The 20,855-nt window shown below is 41.6% G+C and overlaps 1 protein-coding gene across 1 annotated transcript in view; it reads right to left on the reverse strand.

Moving 5' to 3' along the window:
- Positions 1-20,855, reverse strand: part of cfap74 (cilia and flagella associated protein 74) — a 134,130-nt gene that overhangs the window by 20,602 nt on the left and 92,673 nt on the right. Inside the window, exons 24-31 of the mRNA XM_055659016.1 lie at positions 20,020-20,193; positions 18,092-18,225; positions 13,524-13,800; positions 9,594-9,746; positions 6,788-6,909; positions 5,635-5,769; positions 2,995-3,104; positions 1,185-1,240 (exon numbers count right to left, since the gene is read on the reverse strand). Coding sequence (XP_055514991.1) covers positions 1,185-1,240; positions 2,995-3,104; positions 5,635-5,769; positions 6,788-6,909; positions 9,594-9,746; positions 13,524-13,800; positions 18,092-18,225; positions 20,020-20,193 — 1,161 coding nt within the window. The remainder of the gene's footprint in view (positions 1-1,184; positions 1,241-2,994; positions 3,105-5,634; positions 5,770-6,787; positions 6,910-9,593; positions 9,747-13,523; positions 13,801-18,091; positions 18,226-20,019; positions 20,194-20,855) is intronic.

Here is a 20,855-nt window from a genome sequence, read left to right on the forward strand (position 1 = left end):
GATCAGTTTTGATGGAATAATGGTGTTGAATGCTGAGCTGTAATCGATGAACAGCATTCTTACATAAGTGTCTCTGTTGTCGAGGTGGGAGAGGGCGGAGTGAAGTGCCGTTGAGATGGCATCCTCCGTACTCCTGTTCTTGCGGTAGGCAAACTGATAGGGATCCAGTGTGGGGGGTAGGCAGCTTTTGAGGTGTGCCAGGACCAGCCTCTCGAAGCACTTGGTGATGATGGGGGTAAGTGCAACTGGGCGGAAGTCGTTGAGGCTTGCCGCAGTTGAGTGTTTTGGCACTGGCACGATGGAGGTGGCTTTAAGGCAAGTGGGGACAACTGCTTGGGCAAGTGACAGGTTGAAGATGTCAGCCCAGACGTCTGTCAGCTGCGCAGCACAGGCACTGAGCACGCGCCCGGGGATGCCGTCAGGGCCAGCAGCCTTACGTGCATTAGTCCTACTCAGTGCCACGTACACGTCGTAGGGGGTGAGTGTGAGGGGTTGGTGATCGGCAGGTAGCACAGCCTTGATGGCTGTCTCTAGATTGTGACATGAAGTATTGACAGGGTGGCATGATGTTCTGTAGGTATTGCAGCTGCCTCATAGCTTCAGGGACCTAGCTTCAATCCTAACCTGCTGCGCACTCCGAGCAGAGTCTGCATATTCCTTCTGTGACCACATGTGTCATTCCATGACCAGGTCCCAAAGGCAGGTTGGTTGGTAGGTGGTGTAAGAAGGAACTGCAGATGCTGATTTAAACTGAAGATAGGCACAGAAAGCTGGAGTAGCTCAGTGGGACAGGCAGCATCACTGGAGAGTAGGAATGGGTGACATTTCAGGTCGAGGTTAACTGGCTCCTGTGATTTACTCTTTGTGTAGGTGACTGGTTAGAGAATCAGCGAGCTGTACGAGGGAAGGAGGTCACAGGGAAGCAAATGTGAGGAATAGATCATTCTGTGAGCTTGTATTAGTACAATGGTTTGAATGGCCCCTTCTCTATCATAATGTCAGCAATAGGAGAAACCATGGATTACATTATTTACACATCTCCATTTATAATTACATTTAACTTAAAGAAACAAATGAGGAGATATAAATAAAAACAGTACTCAAGGTTGTGCCCATTGTTAAGAGTAACCTGTACCTTCACAAGACCCTTAGAATTCTTGGAGTACATTACAGTGAAAGGATACATCCAGATCATCTTGAGAAATATTCTGAATCATTACTTTTTTGAGCACTCTTTGTCCTATAATAAAAGCATTAAATATATTGTATAGATTTAAACAATAATTTATCTGTGAGGAAACACTAGTCCTATCTTTGTACAGGTTTAATGTGAATTACTAACTAGAGGTGACATTGAAAACAACTGATGCCAAAAGCTATTGGTGCAACCCTTTAAACTGTGCCCAATTAATTCTCATTTATCTTGAATGATGTTTATATGGTTACATGTGGAAGTATGGTTACATAGAGAACTGTTTGTCATTACTGGTTCAAGTGTGGATTTTGTTCAGCAGCACACAGCTAACACAGCTATCTGGATGTAGGCATTAGTGTCACCCATAAAATTATGTGAGACAATTTATCTCTTCATATTTTCTCTTTTGATTAATTACTTTCTCCAAAAGAATCACTGGGAATTATTGGGTTGATAGCATGACCTCATTATGCAGCAGGGGAGAACCCATAATATTCCTGGACTGGTTGATATCTAAATCCATGACTGTAGATCCCCCAAAACACACACAAAGTGTCGGAGTAAGTGCTGGAGATTAGGCAGCATCTCTGGAGAACAAGGACGGTCGTGTTTTGGGGCAGGACCCTTATTCAGACATATTGTAGGGAAATGGGGAGAAGGTTGGAAGAATGGTGAGTTAGATTGCTGTAGATCCTAATTATTTTGAGCATTCAGGTCATTTACAGGACTATCATGGACATGTGTCCTATTCTGATAATAAAATACATTTCTACCTGACATGCAAGTGGCATTGACAATGCCAGTTACCCTGATTACTGCTTTCCATCCATATTATTCCTTTTATGTAGAACAAACCATATCTACAACTTGTCTTTATAGAGTTTTAATTAATTAATTATCAGTAATATCCTAGAACAGATATCTAATACTTGAATGTTTATCTAAAACAATCTGGACAACTCAATTCAAATGTTTCTGATAATTGGAAAACATAACTAAGATCCCATCAACAAACCAGTCATCGCATTAATTGATTAGCGTTTGATGTAAATCTGTAATTAGTTTCTGGAGAGTGAAAGAAAATTGGACCTTGATAGTTACCTTGTCAAAGTGTTCAAGAAGGAACTGCAGATGCTGGAAAATCGTAGGTAGACAAAATTGCTGGAGAAACTCAGCGGGTGTGGCAGCATCTATGGAGCGAAGGAAATAGGCAACGTTTCGGCCCGAAACGTTGCCTATTTCCTTCACTCCATAGATGCTGCCGCACCCGCTGAGTTTCTCCAGCAATTTTGTCTACTTGGTCAAAGTGTCAAGTGCCCTCAGCTGCAGAAATGGTAGGATCCAGGAACCACATCCAATACTGGTCAAGTGGGACTACCAAACTCAGTTCTTTTGTATCTCTAACTTATGTTGGCCGATGCTTGAGAAAATGTTCAGCACAGGCTTACCAATTTCACATGCCAGTGAGGTTATTCGTTTGTTTTGAGTGATTAGAACCTTTCCCGAAATGGAGATACTGAAGCTGAATTTTTTGTCTGAAGCTTAATTAAGCCTGAAGCTTAACATTTTTGCTTTCATAATCCGGGATATGACCATCAGTGGAACATTTCTACTGCCAGCCTTGTTGTTAGCCAACAGTACAGAGCAAGGGCTGGATCATTGAGCTGAGACTGTCTTGTAAGATGTAGCTTAGTTTTGTAGGGTGCCATGTGTTTAACCAATGAACGTGTAGGTCATGTCTGATTACATTTACAAATGAGTTAAATTAAATATATAATTGGTTTCAATGAAATATTTACCTACTGCAATCTCTCCAAAGTGCACAATATTCTGTTTGTTACACAAAACAAATACAAGTGGTGGGTTAACTGTGGGGCAATTGACCTCCAGATACAGGGTGTTGTGAATGCTACAAACACATAAACATATTAATAGTTATTGTTGCTGTTAAAATAAGCATCACTTAATCATTAAACACAAAATCATTCAAAACAAAGCATAGACTGTTAACTGACTACGTAGGTAAACATTCAGCAATGATCAGCTAAAGAAACAGCCCAAGTTTTATTTCAAAACCAAAAACCTACCTCAAAATGTATTTTTCACAAAAATAACATTTATCTGTTATTTCAAATAATAGCAGATAAAATTAAGCTTAATACTTGGAGGAAGACTGTTTTAAGTATTCAACATATTTACAATATATATTAATAAATCACATATTTGTATATCGTGCAGTATATTTATACATCACTTGTTATTCTGTTGCATCTCTATGCAAGGGAGTTTAATGTTCAAAATGACATCAACAGGATGGGCATGAGATCACTAATGGAAATAGAGTTCAAGGTAGCAATTACTGCTGATTAATAAGATTACTAGAAATTGATCAATATTTGACTATCATAACCATTATTGGTATTGAAAACTGATATATTTTATTACAAACTCAAAAACCATGCTGCTTTATAAATCTATTCCTTCATGAGCCACCCTTTCTTGTTCAATGTTTTTCTCTTCTGAAAAAAATGGGGTAGGAATATGTGGGCAGATGCTACCAGCTGCTCTCACCATAGGATTTCTTATTCATTTATGCCACCGGGCAGATTACTGGAGCGGATGACCATTGAAAATATCTCTACTCTATCTGCTATTCACCTGCATCCACATAAAGCCAGCCTTTAGCTTTAGTCCTTGAGTAGCTAACAGGAAAAGCCTAATATTTCTCTTTCCTAAAATAGCAGCAAAGCAATCATTTTTTATGTAGATCTAATGTTTTTGTTGAGCTGACAACTACTAATTTAACATGGAGGGAGACGCACAACTAGAGATGTTTGGTTTTAAACTCAGAATCACCTTGGCCTAGATGTTTAACAAGTGGGTTATCATTGATGTTTAGTATTTTTTCTTAATTGAGTCATTATCTCAGCAAGTTCAACATTTCTTGGAGTACTAACTTTTCAATGACAACATATGATTCTTTAGGGCAGCACAGTGGCGCAGCTTGTAGAGCTGCTGCCTCACAATGCCAGAGATCCTGACCTCAGGTGCTATCTATGCGGAGCTTGCATGTTCTCTCTGTGAAAGCATGGATTTTCTCCGGTTGCTCCAGCTTCTTCCCACACCCCAACATGTGTGGATTTATAGGTAATTCGGCCTCTGTGAATTTCTCCTGGTGTGTAGTGAGAGGATGAGAAAGTGGGATAATATAGAACTAGTGTGAACGGGTAACTAATGGTCGGTGTGCACTCGGTGGGCCGAAGGGCCTGTTTCTATGCCGTGTCTTTCAATCAATCTATTATCACGTACAGAATCCTAGTGCATTCAATTATTTTTCATTCCTTTGAGGAAATGTTGTGGATAATTTAAGAAGTATTGTTGGTGGCAGAACGTTTTACCTGTTACGATTGCCTTTTGCAAAATGAAAGACAATTATCAGTCTGTTGTGATATAAAAGCAATATATGAGGAGGAATCATCGGCATCACACACACGGAACTGTCCAAAGCTCAATTGTAACTATGTAGAAAGTATCCAGTCTGTCTGCTTATGGAAAATAAGTCATATCTTTTGGATCCATAAAAACGGTTTCAAATATTTGTTTTACAATGTTGGTTACACTTTATAATATTAGAATGAAATATATAAATGAAGATTAACTTTGGAAGTCTTAAGCCATTGATGGCAAATAATTTCACTTTAATTACCTAGAAGTAACATTTTCATTGCTGCTGATACAATATGAATACCATTGCACATACAGTAAATAGCTGAAATGTCTGTCATGTTAGTGCTCACATGGTAAATTGATGCTGGCACAGAAACTAACTTTAACACCCTATTACAGGTATGGAATTATTTGCTGAAAAATACAGATGGTGGAATAAGTTTAAAGACATTCCTTCATCTTTACATTTGCTTGATGGCATAGATAGGATAGACATCAGAACCTTTGTTTGCAGGATGGAAATGTCAACATCTAGAGGGCAGACCTTTAAGGTAAGAGAACACAGTTTAGAGGAGATGTGTAAGACAACTGTTTCTACACAGAGGGTGGTGGTTGCCTGGAACATGATGCCAGGGGTGGTGGTGGGAGGTAGATATGATAGTGGCTATTAAGTGGCTTTTGGATATACAGAAATGAAGGGGTATGGATTAAGTGTTGGCAGATAAGAGTTGGCATCATGGTCATGGTCAGCACAGACATTGTGGGCTGAAGGGCCTGTTCCTGTGCTATACTGTTCTATGTTCTATGAGACCATTAAAACTCTTTAAAAAATCAATTACATAATGTAACTCCAAGGAATACAATGCTTTTGATAACATCAAAAAACAAGAATAAGGAAGAATTAACTTGAAGACAAAATAATACAATTGAGTGCAGAAAGGATAAAACAAAGACAATGTTTAATAAGAGCAATACTATTGATGTTACCTTACCTATAAGGAGGGGGACCTTCCTTTTCATGGCTTGTTGCAACTCCATCCATAATAAAACAGGGAATGGCAAAACTATGGAAGTCTCCATTGAAACTCCTCAGCAATGAACCGAGAGCAGCATTGTATTCACCAGAACTGAAATAGTACGACAGGGCATTTGAGAAAAACGTTTAGCTTTTGAATACAAATTAAGGGCTGCCAAAATGTTACAGATGTCATCAAGTACATCTGGATCGTGCTGCATAATGTGCAAGCAGCACTTTTCATTCTAGAATTCAAGTTAGAATATGTAACAAATTCCACATAAAATTATGATTTGAATATACCAATATCATTGTCACTAACTTATTAACGTTTCAATTATAAATGTTATGCATGTAATTACTGATTCCACTTTTACTTTGTATGAAAAGTGCATTTCTAACAAATAGTTTTTAATCAAAGATATGAGAAATTTAGTATAAACGTTTGAACGTTTTGCATGAATATGAACTCTTAGTAGGTGAGTAATAGCCATGGGGTTGAATTTGCTGTACTAAATCAATAGCATGGCTCAATCATAGGCTGGATACTTGCTGGTCCTTCACAGCTGATGGGGGTCAGGTGGTCTAACTATAAAGATGCAACTGTCGTTCAGCAGTAACCAGGACATTCCAATTGCACAAGCAGCCAGCAAGCAGCAGGGGGAATTGATAGTGTACCACCAGCATCCATAGATCTTCCTTTCCCCCCAAACCCCCACCCACCCCTCTTAATGTCTCACAGGAGGTCTCAGAATCCCTCCTGCCTGGCTGGCATTCAAGGTAGCCAAGGTGGACACTTGGAGATTGGACCTAAAATAACTGCTCTGTGCATGATCCATGCAACTGATTTTTTTAATGGAACGTAAAGAAGAGAATAATGGATTTTATTTTCCAAATGAGAAGTAATTGTGTTAAATTGGCAACTTCAGGTACCAACAAGAACTGGTAATGCACACTGCCAATTTAGGATCAACTGAAGTTTCTGTTATTGAATAGAATGTCAAGACCGATACATCTGAATTTCCATCTGTGTATCTACAGCTGAAGCTCGACGCCAGGTGGTGATCTTCATAAAACTACCTGTCGCTTCATAAACGGACAAGGGCCAGGCAACGGATAGTTTCACTTACTCAACAGCGATGTCTGATGGCTCTGGAGGTTTGAATGGACTGATGACCTCTTTAATTGATTGTCTAGAGGTATTTGGACTGCGATCTTTTAAATCCCTTTTTGATGGTGTTTTCTTTTTCTTCTGCCGAACAAACAAAGGGCACGGGTTTATGCCAGTTACTTTCCCTGACTCGCACATCTTTCATTGAGTGGAACGAGTGGTGATTGTATTGATTGGAATTGCAGAAAATATGCTACTTACACATTGAGGATCAAAGAACTGAGCATATTTTTCAAACATGACAATCTTCTGACAATTTTCTTTCTTTACTTCCTCAGAAGAATAAGGAGATCCAGCATATCTCCAAAGACTCTTACCAATTTCCACAGGCACATCATTGAAATCATCTTATTATGATGCACCATAGCTTGGTTTGGCAGCTGCTCCACACAAGACCGCAAGAAATTGTGAATGCAGCCCCCATTCATCGCATAAAGCAGCCCCCCACCCCACTCCGCAATCGACTCCACTTCACACTGCCCTGGGAAATAAGGCAATATATAATCAAGAACTACTTACACGCTGGTCATTCCCACTTTTCCCCACTACTGTAGGGCAAAAGATGCGAAGCTTGAAAGCAGATACCACCAGTTTCAGGAACAGCTTCCTCCCTGCTGTCATCATGCTCTTGAACAGACCCTTCATTTACTAGGGTCGAGTTCTCAATCTTCTTCTAATGTACCTTGTCATGACCTTTGCATTTTTTAATCTGCACATTCTCTGCAGCTGTAACAATAACTTCTGCACCCTTTTATTTTCTCTCATTCACCACCTGATGTACGGATGTATGGTATGATAATCTGTGGAGATACTCTTGGGGACTGAAGACAGACACAAAATGCTGGAGTAACTCAGCGGTTCAGGCACCATCTCTGGAGAAAAGGAATAGGTGACGTTTTGGGTCGAGACAATTCTTCAGACTGGCTTCTTTCAGCTTTTTATGTCTGTCTTTGGTTTAAACCAGCATTTGCATTTCCTCCCTACTCTTTGCGACTGGCAGACTGAGCTTCAACAGCTTGATTAATGGCTGGGAATCTCTCAAATAAATTTATTTAAGGTGGCACGGTGGCGCAGTGGTAGAGTTGCTGCCTTACAGCGCTTACAGAAGCAGAGACCGGGGCTCGATCCCAACTACGGGGGCTGCCTGTACGGAGTTTGCACGCTCTCCCCGTGACCGCATGGGTTTTTTCCAAGATTTCCCTCCCATACTCCAAAGACGTACACATTTGTAGGTTAATTGGCTTGGTATAAATGTAAATACCCTAGTATGTGTAGGATAGTGTTAATATGCAGGGATTGGTGGTCGGTGTGGACGCGGTGGGCTGAAGGGCCTGCTTCCTTGCTATATCTCTAAACAAAACTAAACTAAAACTAAAACGGACTTTGAAGTACCTCCTTCTTTCTGCTTAAGTTTTTCACCTTACCCAAACAATTTACTGCCCTTCACACTGTCACACTGATTGATTCTACCACTTCGAACATTTCTGTTTTATTGCTAGAATGCTATTTCCAAGTTGCCCTGCGGTTTATTCCCACAAGCCGATGACTCTTTGTGCTATTTATCCTCACTAGGGGTTAATTCACAGAAGCCAATTAACCCCTTAGCATATCATTGCAATGTCAGAGGAACCAGAGCACCCAGAGGAAACCCACACTTTCACAGAGAAAACATGCAAACTCCACTAAGACAGTAACTGCGGTCAGCACCAAACTCAAGTGCTGGAGCTGTGAGGCAGCAGCACCAACTGCTACATTACCGTGCCACAACTATGCAAAGGACTCGTTGGATATAATTTCTTTAGAAGGCTTATGAAGGCTATGCTTTCCTTAGAAGGTTTAGGAAGTTTGGCATATCCTCAACAACTCCAACTGGGAACAGATCCATCCAAGACTGCAAGAAATTACAATGAGTTGTAGATGTAGTTCAGACCATCTCGTACACCAACCACCCTTCAATTGACCTCATCTACACATCAGGCTGCCTCGACAAGGCCCCCAGCAGAATCAAGGACGAGTCTCACCCCGGACACTCCCTATTCACCCCACTCCCTTCAGGCAAAAGGTACAGAAGTGTGAAAATGCATACCTCCAGATTCAGGGACTGTTTCTTCCCAGCTGTTATCAGGCAACTGAACCATCCTATCAATCAGAGAGCGGTCCTACCTCATTGGAGGCCCTTGGACTATGTTTAATCGGGCTTTCTGTTGCGCTAAACGCTATACCCTTCATCCTGTACACTGTGGACTGCTTGATTGTAATCATGTGTAGTATTTCCACTGACTGGACAGCACGCAAGCAAAAAAGCTTTTCACTGTACACGTGACAATAATAAAACTAAACTAAACTAAAATTAAACATTGGAGCCTCATTGAGTCATGTTGTGGAGTGTGAATAACATCAATTGAACAAAACCTGGAGAACTCCTGTGAATGCGGCTGGCCTGCAACTGGTCACAGAATGCAGGCCATCGGTGAGAACAAAGCTACCTTTCAATAAGGAGAAAGGGATGTCTGAAGAAGGGTTCCGACCCAAAACCTCATCTCTTCCTTTTCTCCAGAGTTGCTGCCTGACCCGCTGAGTTACTCCAGCATTTTGTGTCTATCTACCCTCCAATAACCCCTGTTTAATTTTTCCAGTCCGAATGAAGCAACAAGACTTTAAGGTGCAGAGCAGTTGTGCGGCGATCACCAACGGCTGCCACTAATGTTAACATTTAGAAGATCAGTGTCAAGTGGCAATAAAATGAGTTGTTTAAGTAATCTTACTAATATGTCCAGCTCTGATTTTATAATACTCTCCGTTTCCAGTTTCTCCAAATACTTCCTGGTTTCCTCCGCCTGACACAACACTCGTACAGCTTCCTCTTGGACCTCCAGGTCTGAGAGCGTCGGCTTAAACGTTAAGACCACTTTGCATTTCTATGGTTTATGGAAAGCAAAGATAACATGTTAAGGTGGCAGACATAAGCACAATTTAATGAAAATAAAATAAAAATAAAATTAGATTTATTGGTATGTAAAAACAGTCTAATGTCTGGAAGTGCCTCACAGGTTCTAAATGTGACTTGGATGGTCACTGACTTTATTGATGACACAAAGCAGAACATTAAGTGAAGAAGAAGACAGAAAGAAGTACAATTGATGTAGAACGGGAAACTGAACTGAAGGGGAAATTATCTGACAAACATATACTGAAAAACAGTATGTAACTGTCGATTTTGGCAGGAAAAACATAGAAATATTTTACTTAATATTGAGAGATGGCAGTCACTGTGATGTGATGGAGTCCCAGTGCTTCATTCATTTAAGGGTAGTATGTAGGTGAGGAAAGTAAGTTGGAAAACAAACAGAATGCTATCATTCATTGTTAGGGCAACCAAATGCAAAAGTAGGGAGGTTATCTTTCAGTTATCTAGGGCACTGTTGTGCCAACATCTGGTGTATAGAGCTGGTCTACATACCAAAGGAAGGATGTTAATTTGTTGGAAGCAGTTCAGAGAAGGTTTAAAGGAGACACCAGGAACTGCAGATGCTGGTTTATAAACAGGACTGAATGTAGAAAGGTGGGAAATGTTGGACAGGCTGAGCTCGTATCCACTGAAGCTCAGAAGAGAGAGACAGGATTTAAGGATCTTGACCATGTTATGTGGGGAGGATGTTTTGTCTTGTGGGACTAACAAAAGGGATCGCTGCTTAAAATTAAGAGGTTTTGCCCTTAAGACCAAGTAAGATAATATATGATTTCTCTCAAAAGGTTGCAAATCTTTTGAACTCGTCCTCAAGTGGTGGTAGAAAATGTGTCTTTTTAAGGCAAAGGCATACTCCATAAGCAGGAGGTGCTGGGGGTAGATGGATTGCAGAGTTGAGATTGTGATCAGATCAATAGACCTTACTGAATGCAGAGCAGGTTTTAGGAGCTGAGCAAGTTACTCCTGCTCTTAATTTACATGTTTGCACATGACTTTAATTGGTCCATCATTTCTTGTTGTACACAAAGTGCTGGAGTAACTCATATCCTTTCTCATATCTGGAGAAAAAGGACAGTATGAAAAGGGCCCCAACCCAAAATGGGCCCCAATCCATCCTTTTTCTCCAGAGATAATGCTTGACCTGCTGAGTTACTCCAGAACCTTGTGTCTATCTTTGATATAAACCTGCATTTGCAGTTCTTTCTTTTCTTTTCGTACCTTCAACTGCCTGGGCCCTCTCTAGAATTCCTTCCCTATTTATCTCTCTTTACATCTATAAGATATTCTTTGATTAAGTCTTTGGTCACTCATATTATATCTCTTGTACAGGTTGAATTTTGTTTGACAGTGCTGCTGTGCTTTTGGAACATTCCATTCAGGTCCTAAATAAATGCAAACTATTGTTGTAGGTGAATGCACGGTAATGTTCTTTTGACTCGGAACCATGACTTAAACTAACTCCAACTTCAACAAAGCACCTCTTTTGTCTGGTGAACTTTGCCACTTTCTACAATCAGCTGACCTCATACCTGTACATATCCTGAGTCATTTTGTTTAGTTTGGGACTAAATCCAAATCCCAGTGTGAAGGGACAGGTTTCTGAGCTGTAGCTTTGCCTTCTTCTCCAGAAATCCACGGGGATGTATACATTCAGTTATAATGATAGATCTGCCTTAAACGATAGAAAATATCCCAAGGTTTTACCATTCAAAGATCATACGTACTAAGCTAAAGCTTGATAAATCATAGGGCGGTTCCTTTTTTAAAGGTGTTTAAAGGAGGGAGAAGATTAAGTTTGCTGATGACACTGCGGTGGTGGGCCTGATCTCAGACAACGATGAGAAGGCCTACCGGGAGGAGGTGGCTGATCTAGCACTCTGGTGTCAGGCCAACAGCCTCCTCTTGAACATCAAAAAAACTAAGGAGTTGATCGTGGACTGTAGGAGGGCACATCATCCGAGGACGTACACACCATTGAGGATAAATGGGGATACTGTGGATAGGGTGAGCTGTTTTAAATATCTGGGAGTCCACATCTCTGAGGATGTAACATGGACATCACACGCCGCAGCACTCGTGAGTAAGGCAAGGCAGCACCTTTACCACCTCAGGCAATTGAGGAAATTCAGAGTGTCTCCAAGGATCCTCCAGTGCTTCTACTCAGCTGCTGTGGAAAGCATCTTGTCCAGAAATTTTATCATCTGGTTTGGGAATTGCTCTGCCCAGGACAAGAAGGCTCTGCAGAGAGTAGTGCGTTTGGCCGAACGCACTATGGGAATTTCACTCGCCCCCCTGCAGGAACTATACATTCGGTGGTGCAACTCCAGAGCCAATAAAATCATGGGAGAGCCCTTCCACCCCTGCAACGGACTGTTCCAGCTGCTACAGTCAGGCAAACGCCTCCGTTGCCACGCTGTGAGAACGGAGAGGTTGAGAAGGAGTTTCTTCCCATAGGCCATTCGGACTGTAAACTCCTATCTCATCAGGGACTAACTTTACTGAACCTTTTTCCTTCCGCCCACAATATTTAACATGTAAAAGAATATGTGATTCTGTTTGTAGTTTGTTTGGTTGTTTGTTTGTTTGTTTGTCTTTTTGCACAAAGTCCGCGAGCATTGTCACTTTTCATTTCACTGCACATCTCGTATGTGTATGTGACGAATAAACTTGACTTGACGAAGAGATTGAGAAGTGTTCAATTGATTGAAGCACAGTTGCTAATGGTAAAATGAAGGCCAGAATCAGGAGGAGGAGAAGATTACAGGACCAGAAAAGTTTGCAGATTACAGTCGTAGGTACAGAGTCCGGCCAAAAACTTTGTGGATTTGGAGCCAATATTGGTCAAAGGAAGTAAGGATGAAGTAAGGAGGTCAGTCTAGTGTTGGGTAACGATTGAAACTTTTGGAGAATGGTAAATGAGAGGCTAAGCAGGAGGTCATTAGATAAGAGAACCAAAGCAGACCACGGCAAAAAGCAGATAGATACCCAGTGCTGAAGTAACTGAGCAGGTCAGGCAGCATTTCTGGAGAGTTACTCCAGCACGTTGTGTCCTTTTGTTTATTAACTAATGGCACAAACAGAATGGGTGGATGGATGGAGAGTGAAAGCACAAATCAGCATTAAAAATAAAAAGGTTTGCATCAGCCTGAGACAATGACTGGGTCTATGTATTGTGAGGTGCTTAAGACACAACGTTTGTTGGTAAGGGAAAAATTTAGCAGTAGATAAAAGGTACTGGTCACATACAGTACAGTATCATTCCTGGCTTTTGCTGCCTAAGGGGGATCATCATCCTGTAAACTGCTTAAGCTGGTTAAGGGCATGACTAATACTTTAATGAATACATTTTATTTCCCAAACTTTAGTAAACTTTTTGTAATATTAAAGATGCACCAATCTAATTTTGAACTATTTTGGTGTGTTGGTACGCCTTACTGGCGCATAGAATCATTAAAAACCCTTCTGGGATTTAGCCCGGTAGACAACAAGAAGGGCAGGAACAGACCAAAGTTGTCTATGCATTGCTAATGATGACATGAATAATCTCCTTCCACTTGCTGTCAAGGAGGAGCGGAGAACAGCCTAAGGAAGTGGATGGTTGCACAGAAAAGAAACTGGCCATTAGCTTCACCACCCAAATGATGGAACTTTATAATTCAAATTACAAATTCCCATCTTGGTAAAATTCCCATCTCGGAGGCGTGAAGCCCTGCATAGAATCTCTGACCTGTCCCGGCTTCACTGTCCCAACGGCGGGCACGATAGTCAGAGAGGATGATTCGGGAACGATGAATTCAAACATTGTTGGTCCCACGAGAGCGATTTCTCCAGTTCCGATCCTGGGTACAGGATGAGTAAACTCGTTCCGGCTGGTGTGTGAATTCACCACGTAGAGAGTCACTGTGGCCATGTCGTTCAAAGCCGTGGCAGCAAAGTGAACCACTGAATGGGATAAGTGCAGCGGAGGGCGAACACCTATAGCTTTACAGGAAATCTTGAAGTTCCTACAAAATAAAACAAAGCATGGTCAGAAAACGTCTGTTACTATTCTTTAATGGCATCAAATTATCAATGATGGACAGGCTAGATGCAGGAAGATTGTTCCCGATGTTGGGGAAGTCCAGAACAAGGGGTCACAGTTTAAGGATAAGGGGGAAATCTTTTAGGACCGAGATGAGGAAAACATTTTTCACACAGAGTGGTGAATCTCTGGAATTCTCTGCCACAGAAGGTAGTTGAGGCCAGTTCATTGGCTATATTTAAGAGGGAGTTAGATGTGGCCCTTGCAGCTGAAGGGATCAGGGGGTATGGAGAGAAGGCAGGTACAGGATACTGAGTTGGATGATCATCCATGATCATATTGAATGGCGGTGCAGGCTCGAAGGGCCGAATGGCCTACTCCTGCACCTATTTTCTATGTTTCTATGTTCTATGTTTCTATGATTCCTTCATCAGAACTTTATGATGGCACAGGAGACTGCAGATGTTGGAATCTTGAATAAAAACCATTCAAATGGTCGATGATTCAAAATTATATTTGAACTAGAAAATATGCTTTCATCTGCTGGAGTGGTATCAAACTGTGGTTTAGGTATTAAAATGTTGATTCTCTCCACAAGTCCAGGCTTGAGCATCCAATGTCAGTGGGGCCATCTGGAGGAACCTGCTGCATTGGAGCAAAGCTCCAGCAGATGGCAAATGGCAGTGGCTACTTCATGCTGTTCACAGCCAGTGGTGAAACACAGCCAGTTTCTGGGAAAGAGAGCTGGGAAAACATCACCTACTCTCTCTTTCATAGGATGATGACCTATAAAGAAGGACATCACCTGCAAAAATATGCAAACAGAATACAAAATAACCTTAGCTTTTCTATTCTGTAGAAAAATGATCACATTCACCATGTATATAAATCCAAGTGATTTGGGGCTCTGGTTTGAACACAGACTTTATAACAGATCCAAGTGGAAGAAAAACTAGGTTGAAATTATCACTTGGGTTTCAGGTTGTTATTCAAGATGAGAATTCCATGTGCCAGCTGCTATCTTATCTTCTTCATAGCCAGACCTGTATCTAACTAGTCTAGAGGAAGGGTCTCAACCCAAAACGTCCCCCATTCCTTCTCTCCAGAGATACTGCTTGTTCTGCTGAGTTGCTCCAGCATTTTGTGTCCCTCTTCGGTGTAAACCCATATCTGCAATTCCTTCCTACAAACTTGTATCTAACTGTTGCCTCAAGTCACGTCTACAGCACTGGGAAGAATAGCAGGCACAGTCACCATGGTGAGCTCAATATAGTAAGTCACACATCACTGTGGTGGGCTCAATATAGTTAAGGGCCTGTCTCACTTTCACGACCTAATTCACGACCTCTGCCGAGTGTGCCCTTGACTCATACTCTCAGCATGGTCGTCACAAGGTCGTAGGAGGTCGTAGGTAGGTCGTGATGCTGGTCGTAGGTACTCGTGGCATCAAGTAGGTCGGGGCGTTTTTCTAGCCTGATGAAAAATGTCCACGAGTAAAGAAAGTCGTGAATTAGGTCGTGAAAGTGGGACAGATCCTTAAGTCTCACTATAGAAGTCACACAGTCACTGTGGTGGGCTCATTATAGTAGTCACACAGTTACTGTGGTGGGCTCATTATAGTAGTCACACAGTTACTGTGGTGGGCTCATTATAGTGGTCAGGCATTATCGTGATGTGGTCATTATAGTAGTCACACATCACATCATGAGCTCACCATAGTGGTCACATATCACTGTGGCGGACTCACGATAGTACTCACACAGTCACTGGTGGGCTCACTATTGTAGTCACAGTCACTGTGGTGGGCTCACAATGTCACCAACATGAACCACAAGCATTTGGTACAAAACTGGATGCCCAGAGTGGACCTGCACACTGGGTGACATGGGAAGCTGCCGGGACTGAAATGAGGGCAATGCCAGGACAGATCACTGTGCCCCAAGAAACTGGTCTCAATGCTGTGAAGAGTTCAATGACCTTGCAGGGCTGGTCACAGTTAACAAAAAATATCTTAAATACCACTGGGCATGTACCACTCCAACAATGCACATGTGTGTGGGAACATACAGAAGCTCGCATCAAATGTGCTTTGTGTGAATTTAATTATGTGTATCCAACTTAACTACATTGGGCACATCATAAACTCACTGAGACATGCAGGAAGATAAATGACTAGGTGATCATAGCGTGTGGCTGGAGATGTTGAGACCATTGAATGGTCTTCCTGTACAATGTGGGGAAAGTGGGAAAACTCCAGTGTTCCTCGAGATCACATCAGTGGGGAGTGTGTTCAACTGCAGCTCCTCCTGTGCAGGGAGGTTTACTGATGGACTCATTGTGCAACATTGGCAATGCTGAGGATATTGTGGAGAGCACGTTTCGCAAACAGCTCACACCAGATTCACGGCAGACTGGGCATCAGGCCCTTCATGCCAGTTTTGTCATTAACTGATCGATATAGGCTATCAACTATCTGTGCCATTTCTCCATACCCCTCGATCTGTTCCTCGATCCATCAAATATTTATCCATTTCCATTTTAAATACTTTGAATGCTCTAGCTTTCATCACCTGGTGCGGACTGGAATTCCAGATACTCAACAGAGAGGCACTGGCAGAAAGGTGATGGGGACTACTAGGAAGAGTTGTAGGTGATAGTGCAAGAGTCTCCTGTGGCTGTCCCCCTCACAAACAGTTATACATCTTTAGATGGGATGGCTTCTCAAGGGTACGCCACAAAGGCTAAGTCTGCAGTAAAATGTTTGTCTTAGCTGAACAGCAGGAAAGAAAAAAAGACAAGTCAAACTATAGGGATAGAGGATGCAATAGTGGAGGGAGCAGATAGCAAGCCTCCTAAATAGTATGCTTATTCCATGGTGCCATGGTCAATGGTATCGCAGAATATCTGCAGGGAATTCTAAGAGCGGAGGGTGATTAGCCAATATATATACCAAGGTCTTGGTATATATATATTGGTAGAAAAGGGATGAGTTCCTGTAAGATGAATGTGAAGGGTCTCAACCTGAAACGTCACCTATTCCTTTTCTCCAGAGACCTGCTGAGTTACTCCAGCATTTTGTGTCTATCTTCGGTGAATTGAGGGAGTTAGGTAGAAGGTTAAAGAGAAGGACCTCCAGGGTTTTAATCTCTGGATTACTACCCGTGCCATGTGCTTATGAATATAGAAATAGGTCAAGATATTGTATTGTTGAAGGAGGGGTGCAGGAGGCAGAGTTTAGGTACTTGATCAAGGGAAAACTTCCACAGGACATGAGACTAGGAGTAGCACCTGAACTGAAAAGGCAACACTCTCCTTTCAGGGAGGTTTGTTTATGCTGTTGGCGAGAGTTTAGTTTGGCAAAGGGATGGAATGTGGACCAATAGTACAGTCGTAAGGGAGTTGGAGCCAACATAGAGTATAAACCACGTGAGTCCAGTGGGAAGAGAAGATTGGGATATGATAATACAAATGGGTGGAACGTGGTAGTAAGGTATCATTGTAATCACAGAGACCTGACAGAAAGTAGAGTAAACATTTACTGGGATCCCGACCATCATTCATAACGCCAACAATTTATTGACCTCATTTAAAAAATTTGACCGCCCCTTTTGTTTCACAGTATGGATGACTACAGGCAAAATGTAATTCATTCACACTTTGCGGTAGTGTGAGGATGTGCAAAATAATATATAAATGGAAAACCTGAACTTGGTAATCTTGCTTTCCCCACACAAGATAATTGAAATATGCTTCCTTGTATAGGGTTAAATATGCCTTTAGTTATTGCCATCAGTGTTCCATGAATCCATGCTTTAGACCAGTTTACAGGCTGGTAGCATAAGCTCCACCGTGGATTGTCCTGTGTGTTACAGTGCCCATTGTGGTCTATATTTAGCATTATTAGCGGAATAAATAGTCATAACTCTCACCATTATTGCACCCAAGCAGAAGACAAAAAGACACAAGTAACCCAAGAGATGATCCTGCCACAAATAACTTGTTTCTTTTTCATAAAGGTATTAAATGTTTAACATCATCCTCACAGTGTGTGTTATTCTTTTGTTGCAGATTAAATACAGTAACAATTGTTTAATTGGGAAGATATTCTGCCTGTATATGGGTAATGTTAAATTGGGGAGATATTCTGCCTTTATATTTTAGGTTGCAGGCAGAGGGCTATCTTATAAGAACGATCTTTGCTGCGAAACGTTAAAAAAGTCGCATCGTTTTACACCAGTTCTGCTTAAAAGCAGATATTCCACATGAACCGTTACCTGTTGATTTCAGATTTGCAAATCAGCTCAAAGTTGTACTCTCTGGCTTGCGTCGCTTTGAACATGATGTCCAAATTCAGAGTCTCGAGAGGGAGGAGTACACCAAAGCCATGGTTGGGTTGTACGTCCACATACTGTAAGGTACAGAGAAAAAAACCGTCACCAAACCAACTTCCAGCATTCAGGTGTCAGATTTTACATATAGTCAGCTGAGGACAGCAGTTTGCTTGTGGGGGTTTGTAGATCTGTGTTTTGACAAATGCAAAGTTATTTAATGCGTGGTTTCGTTAATCAGAACTATATTTGGATATATCTGCCAACAGGCAAGTATTTGCAGTCATTCAGAATATAAGCATTACCCACAACTGATCACTGCTGAAGGTCATTAGCTAATAGTTAATTGAAGCAATTGCAAAAAATCATGCTGCTACATTTAATATTATACATTCAGAGTTTATGCAGATCTTGGATTATTAATGTGGGCAAAGATTAACAGAGATGTGTGCAGGGCAAGTTTTTTATATAGGGTGTGTATGCCTGAAATGTGCTGCTAGGGATGGTGGTGGAGGCAAATACACAAGTGGCATTTAAGAGGCTTTTAGACAGGCATATAAATATGGAGGGAATGAAGAAACATGGATCACATGAAGACGAGATTAGTTTAATTTAGCATTGTATTCAGCATTGTGGGCCGAAAGTCCGTTGCTGTGCTATATTTAGTTTAGTTTAGTTTAGAGATACAGGGCGGAAACAGGCCCTTCAGCCCACCTGCTCAGCGCCGACCAGCGATCCCCGAATATTAACACTATCCTACACCCACTTGGGACAATTTTTACATTTACCAATTAACCTACAAACCTGTACGTCTTAGGAGTGTGGGAGGAAACCAAAGATCTCGGAGAAAACCCACGCAGGTCACGGGGAGGACGTACAAACTCCGTACAGACAGCACCCGTGTTCAGGATTGAACCCGGGTCTCTGGCGCTGCATTTGCTGTAAGGCAGCAACTCTACTATCCTATGTCCTATGTTCTATGTCCTATATTTATATTCCTTTACAATTTTTGCATATCTGCACTCTATGCCAGGTATGGTGTGGACTTACAACAGAAATAGATTGCGTTGAATATACCAACAACAATGGAAAGGTTACAGGGAGAAGGCAGGAGAATGGGGTAGTCAGTGAAAATAGATCAGCTTTGATTTATTGGCACAGCAGACTTGATGGGCTGAATGGCCTAATTCTGCGCCTGTGTCTTATGGTTTGCGGTTACCTTTGCATACAACAAGTCCTACAATGGATTCACCCCTAGGAATGGTTTGTGGATCTTAGCCAAGGGCTCTCTTCCTGCACGTTCAGATCCCTATTTAGTGTTCTGAGCAGGTAGGATAGACACTCTCTGCAAGCCAGCAGGGAACGTCTTCAGATGTACAGATTTACACTTAGGACTTTAGAGCTGCAGAGCGGAAACAGGCCCTTTGGCCCACGAGACCATGCTGACCAGCAATCACCCCATCCACTAGCACTATCCTACACACAGGGACAATTTAATTTTTTTTTTACCAAAGCCAATTAACCCACAAACCTGCACGTCTTTGAAGTGCAGGAGGTAACCCAGGTGGTCACAGGGAGAAAGTACAAAGTCTGTACAAACAACACCCATAGAAAGGATCGAACCCGGGTCTTTGGCGCTGTAAGGCAGCAAATCTACTGTGCCACTGTGCCGCATGGCAGATCTGGTAGCAATGATATCATTCAAATCTGGCAGTAATTTTAATGAGATCCCGTAAGGTTTTCCTGAACAAAGAGGAGCCAGCAATGAGGAGACCAAGTCTCTACCTGCAGTATGTGCAGCATTTTGAGATCACATTCCGTTTACCATCAAGCATCATCTCGAAGGGAGCGAAATTCAGCAGCACCTCACTTACCTCAGGAACATCAACAAATCCAAACTCTTGGCTCAGGATGGATTTGTTAGTGAGCTGGACAGTTGTCAAAACAGTCTCATAAACTGAACAAGGACCAAAGTCAATTGTTTTCTGGTGAATCTGAATGTCTGAGCTGGTGACAACAGCATGAACTGTGAATGGAATTAATCTAACCTAAAAAAAAAGTACATAATGGAGAAAACTTTATTTACAATCTTTAAAACTATATTCCCTTGAAAACAATGAGAGTGTCAAAATGCTGAAAACACAAGAAACCAAGAGAAAATAAATATACATCAACGTTTTTAGATCACAAGTTTAGTTACTGGTTAAAAATAGAGTCTCAAAGGGTAATGCTGCTGATGTTCCCTCAAGAAGTCTGAAACTAACTTACTTTGATTAATTGTTAGAAAAGGATATCCTTCAAAATATTTCTCCCTTGACTTCAATATAAAATCTGAAATTTTGTTTTTCTGCATTTTTATGTTTTTTGTTTTAAAGCACTTTATTCGTCCCTGAGGGGCAATTTAAAATGGCGCATTACAGTAGCTTTTTAAAAAGGGACACAATCAACAAACATAAGCAGCACGCATACTGCACAATCAACCAGCACACTCATTTCACAGACACACTGCACAATCACACAACACACACCGCACATCAACATTCAGCACATAGCAATATAATTTTGGAGTACATAAGTGAATAAAATGTGAGGACATAGATTTAGAATAAGCGGTAAGAGATTTAGGAGGGATCTGAGGGAGACCTATTTTTCACCCAGAGAGTGGTAAGTCCCTGGAACACACTGTCAGAGAGTGGTGGAAGCAAAATCG

The sequence above is a fragment of the Leucoraja erinacea genome, chromosome 30 (assembly GCF_028641065.1).
Source record: "Leucoraja erinacea ecotype New England chromosome 30, Leri_hhj_1, whole genome shotgun sequence".
Taxonomy (NCBI): Eukaryota; Metazoa; Chordata; class Chondrichthyes; order Rajiformes; family Rajidae; genus Leucoraja; species Leucoraja erinaceus.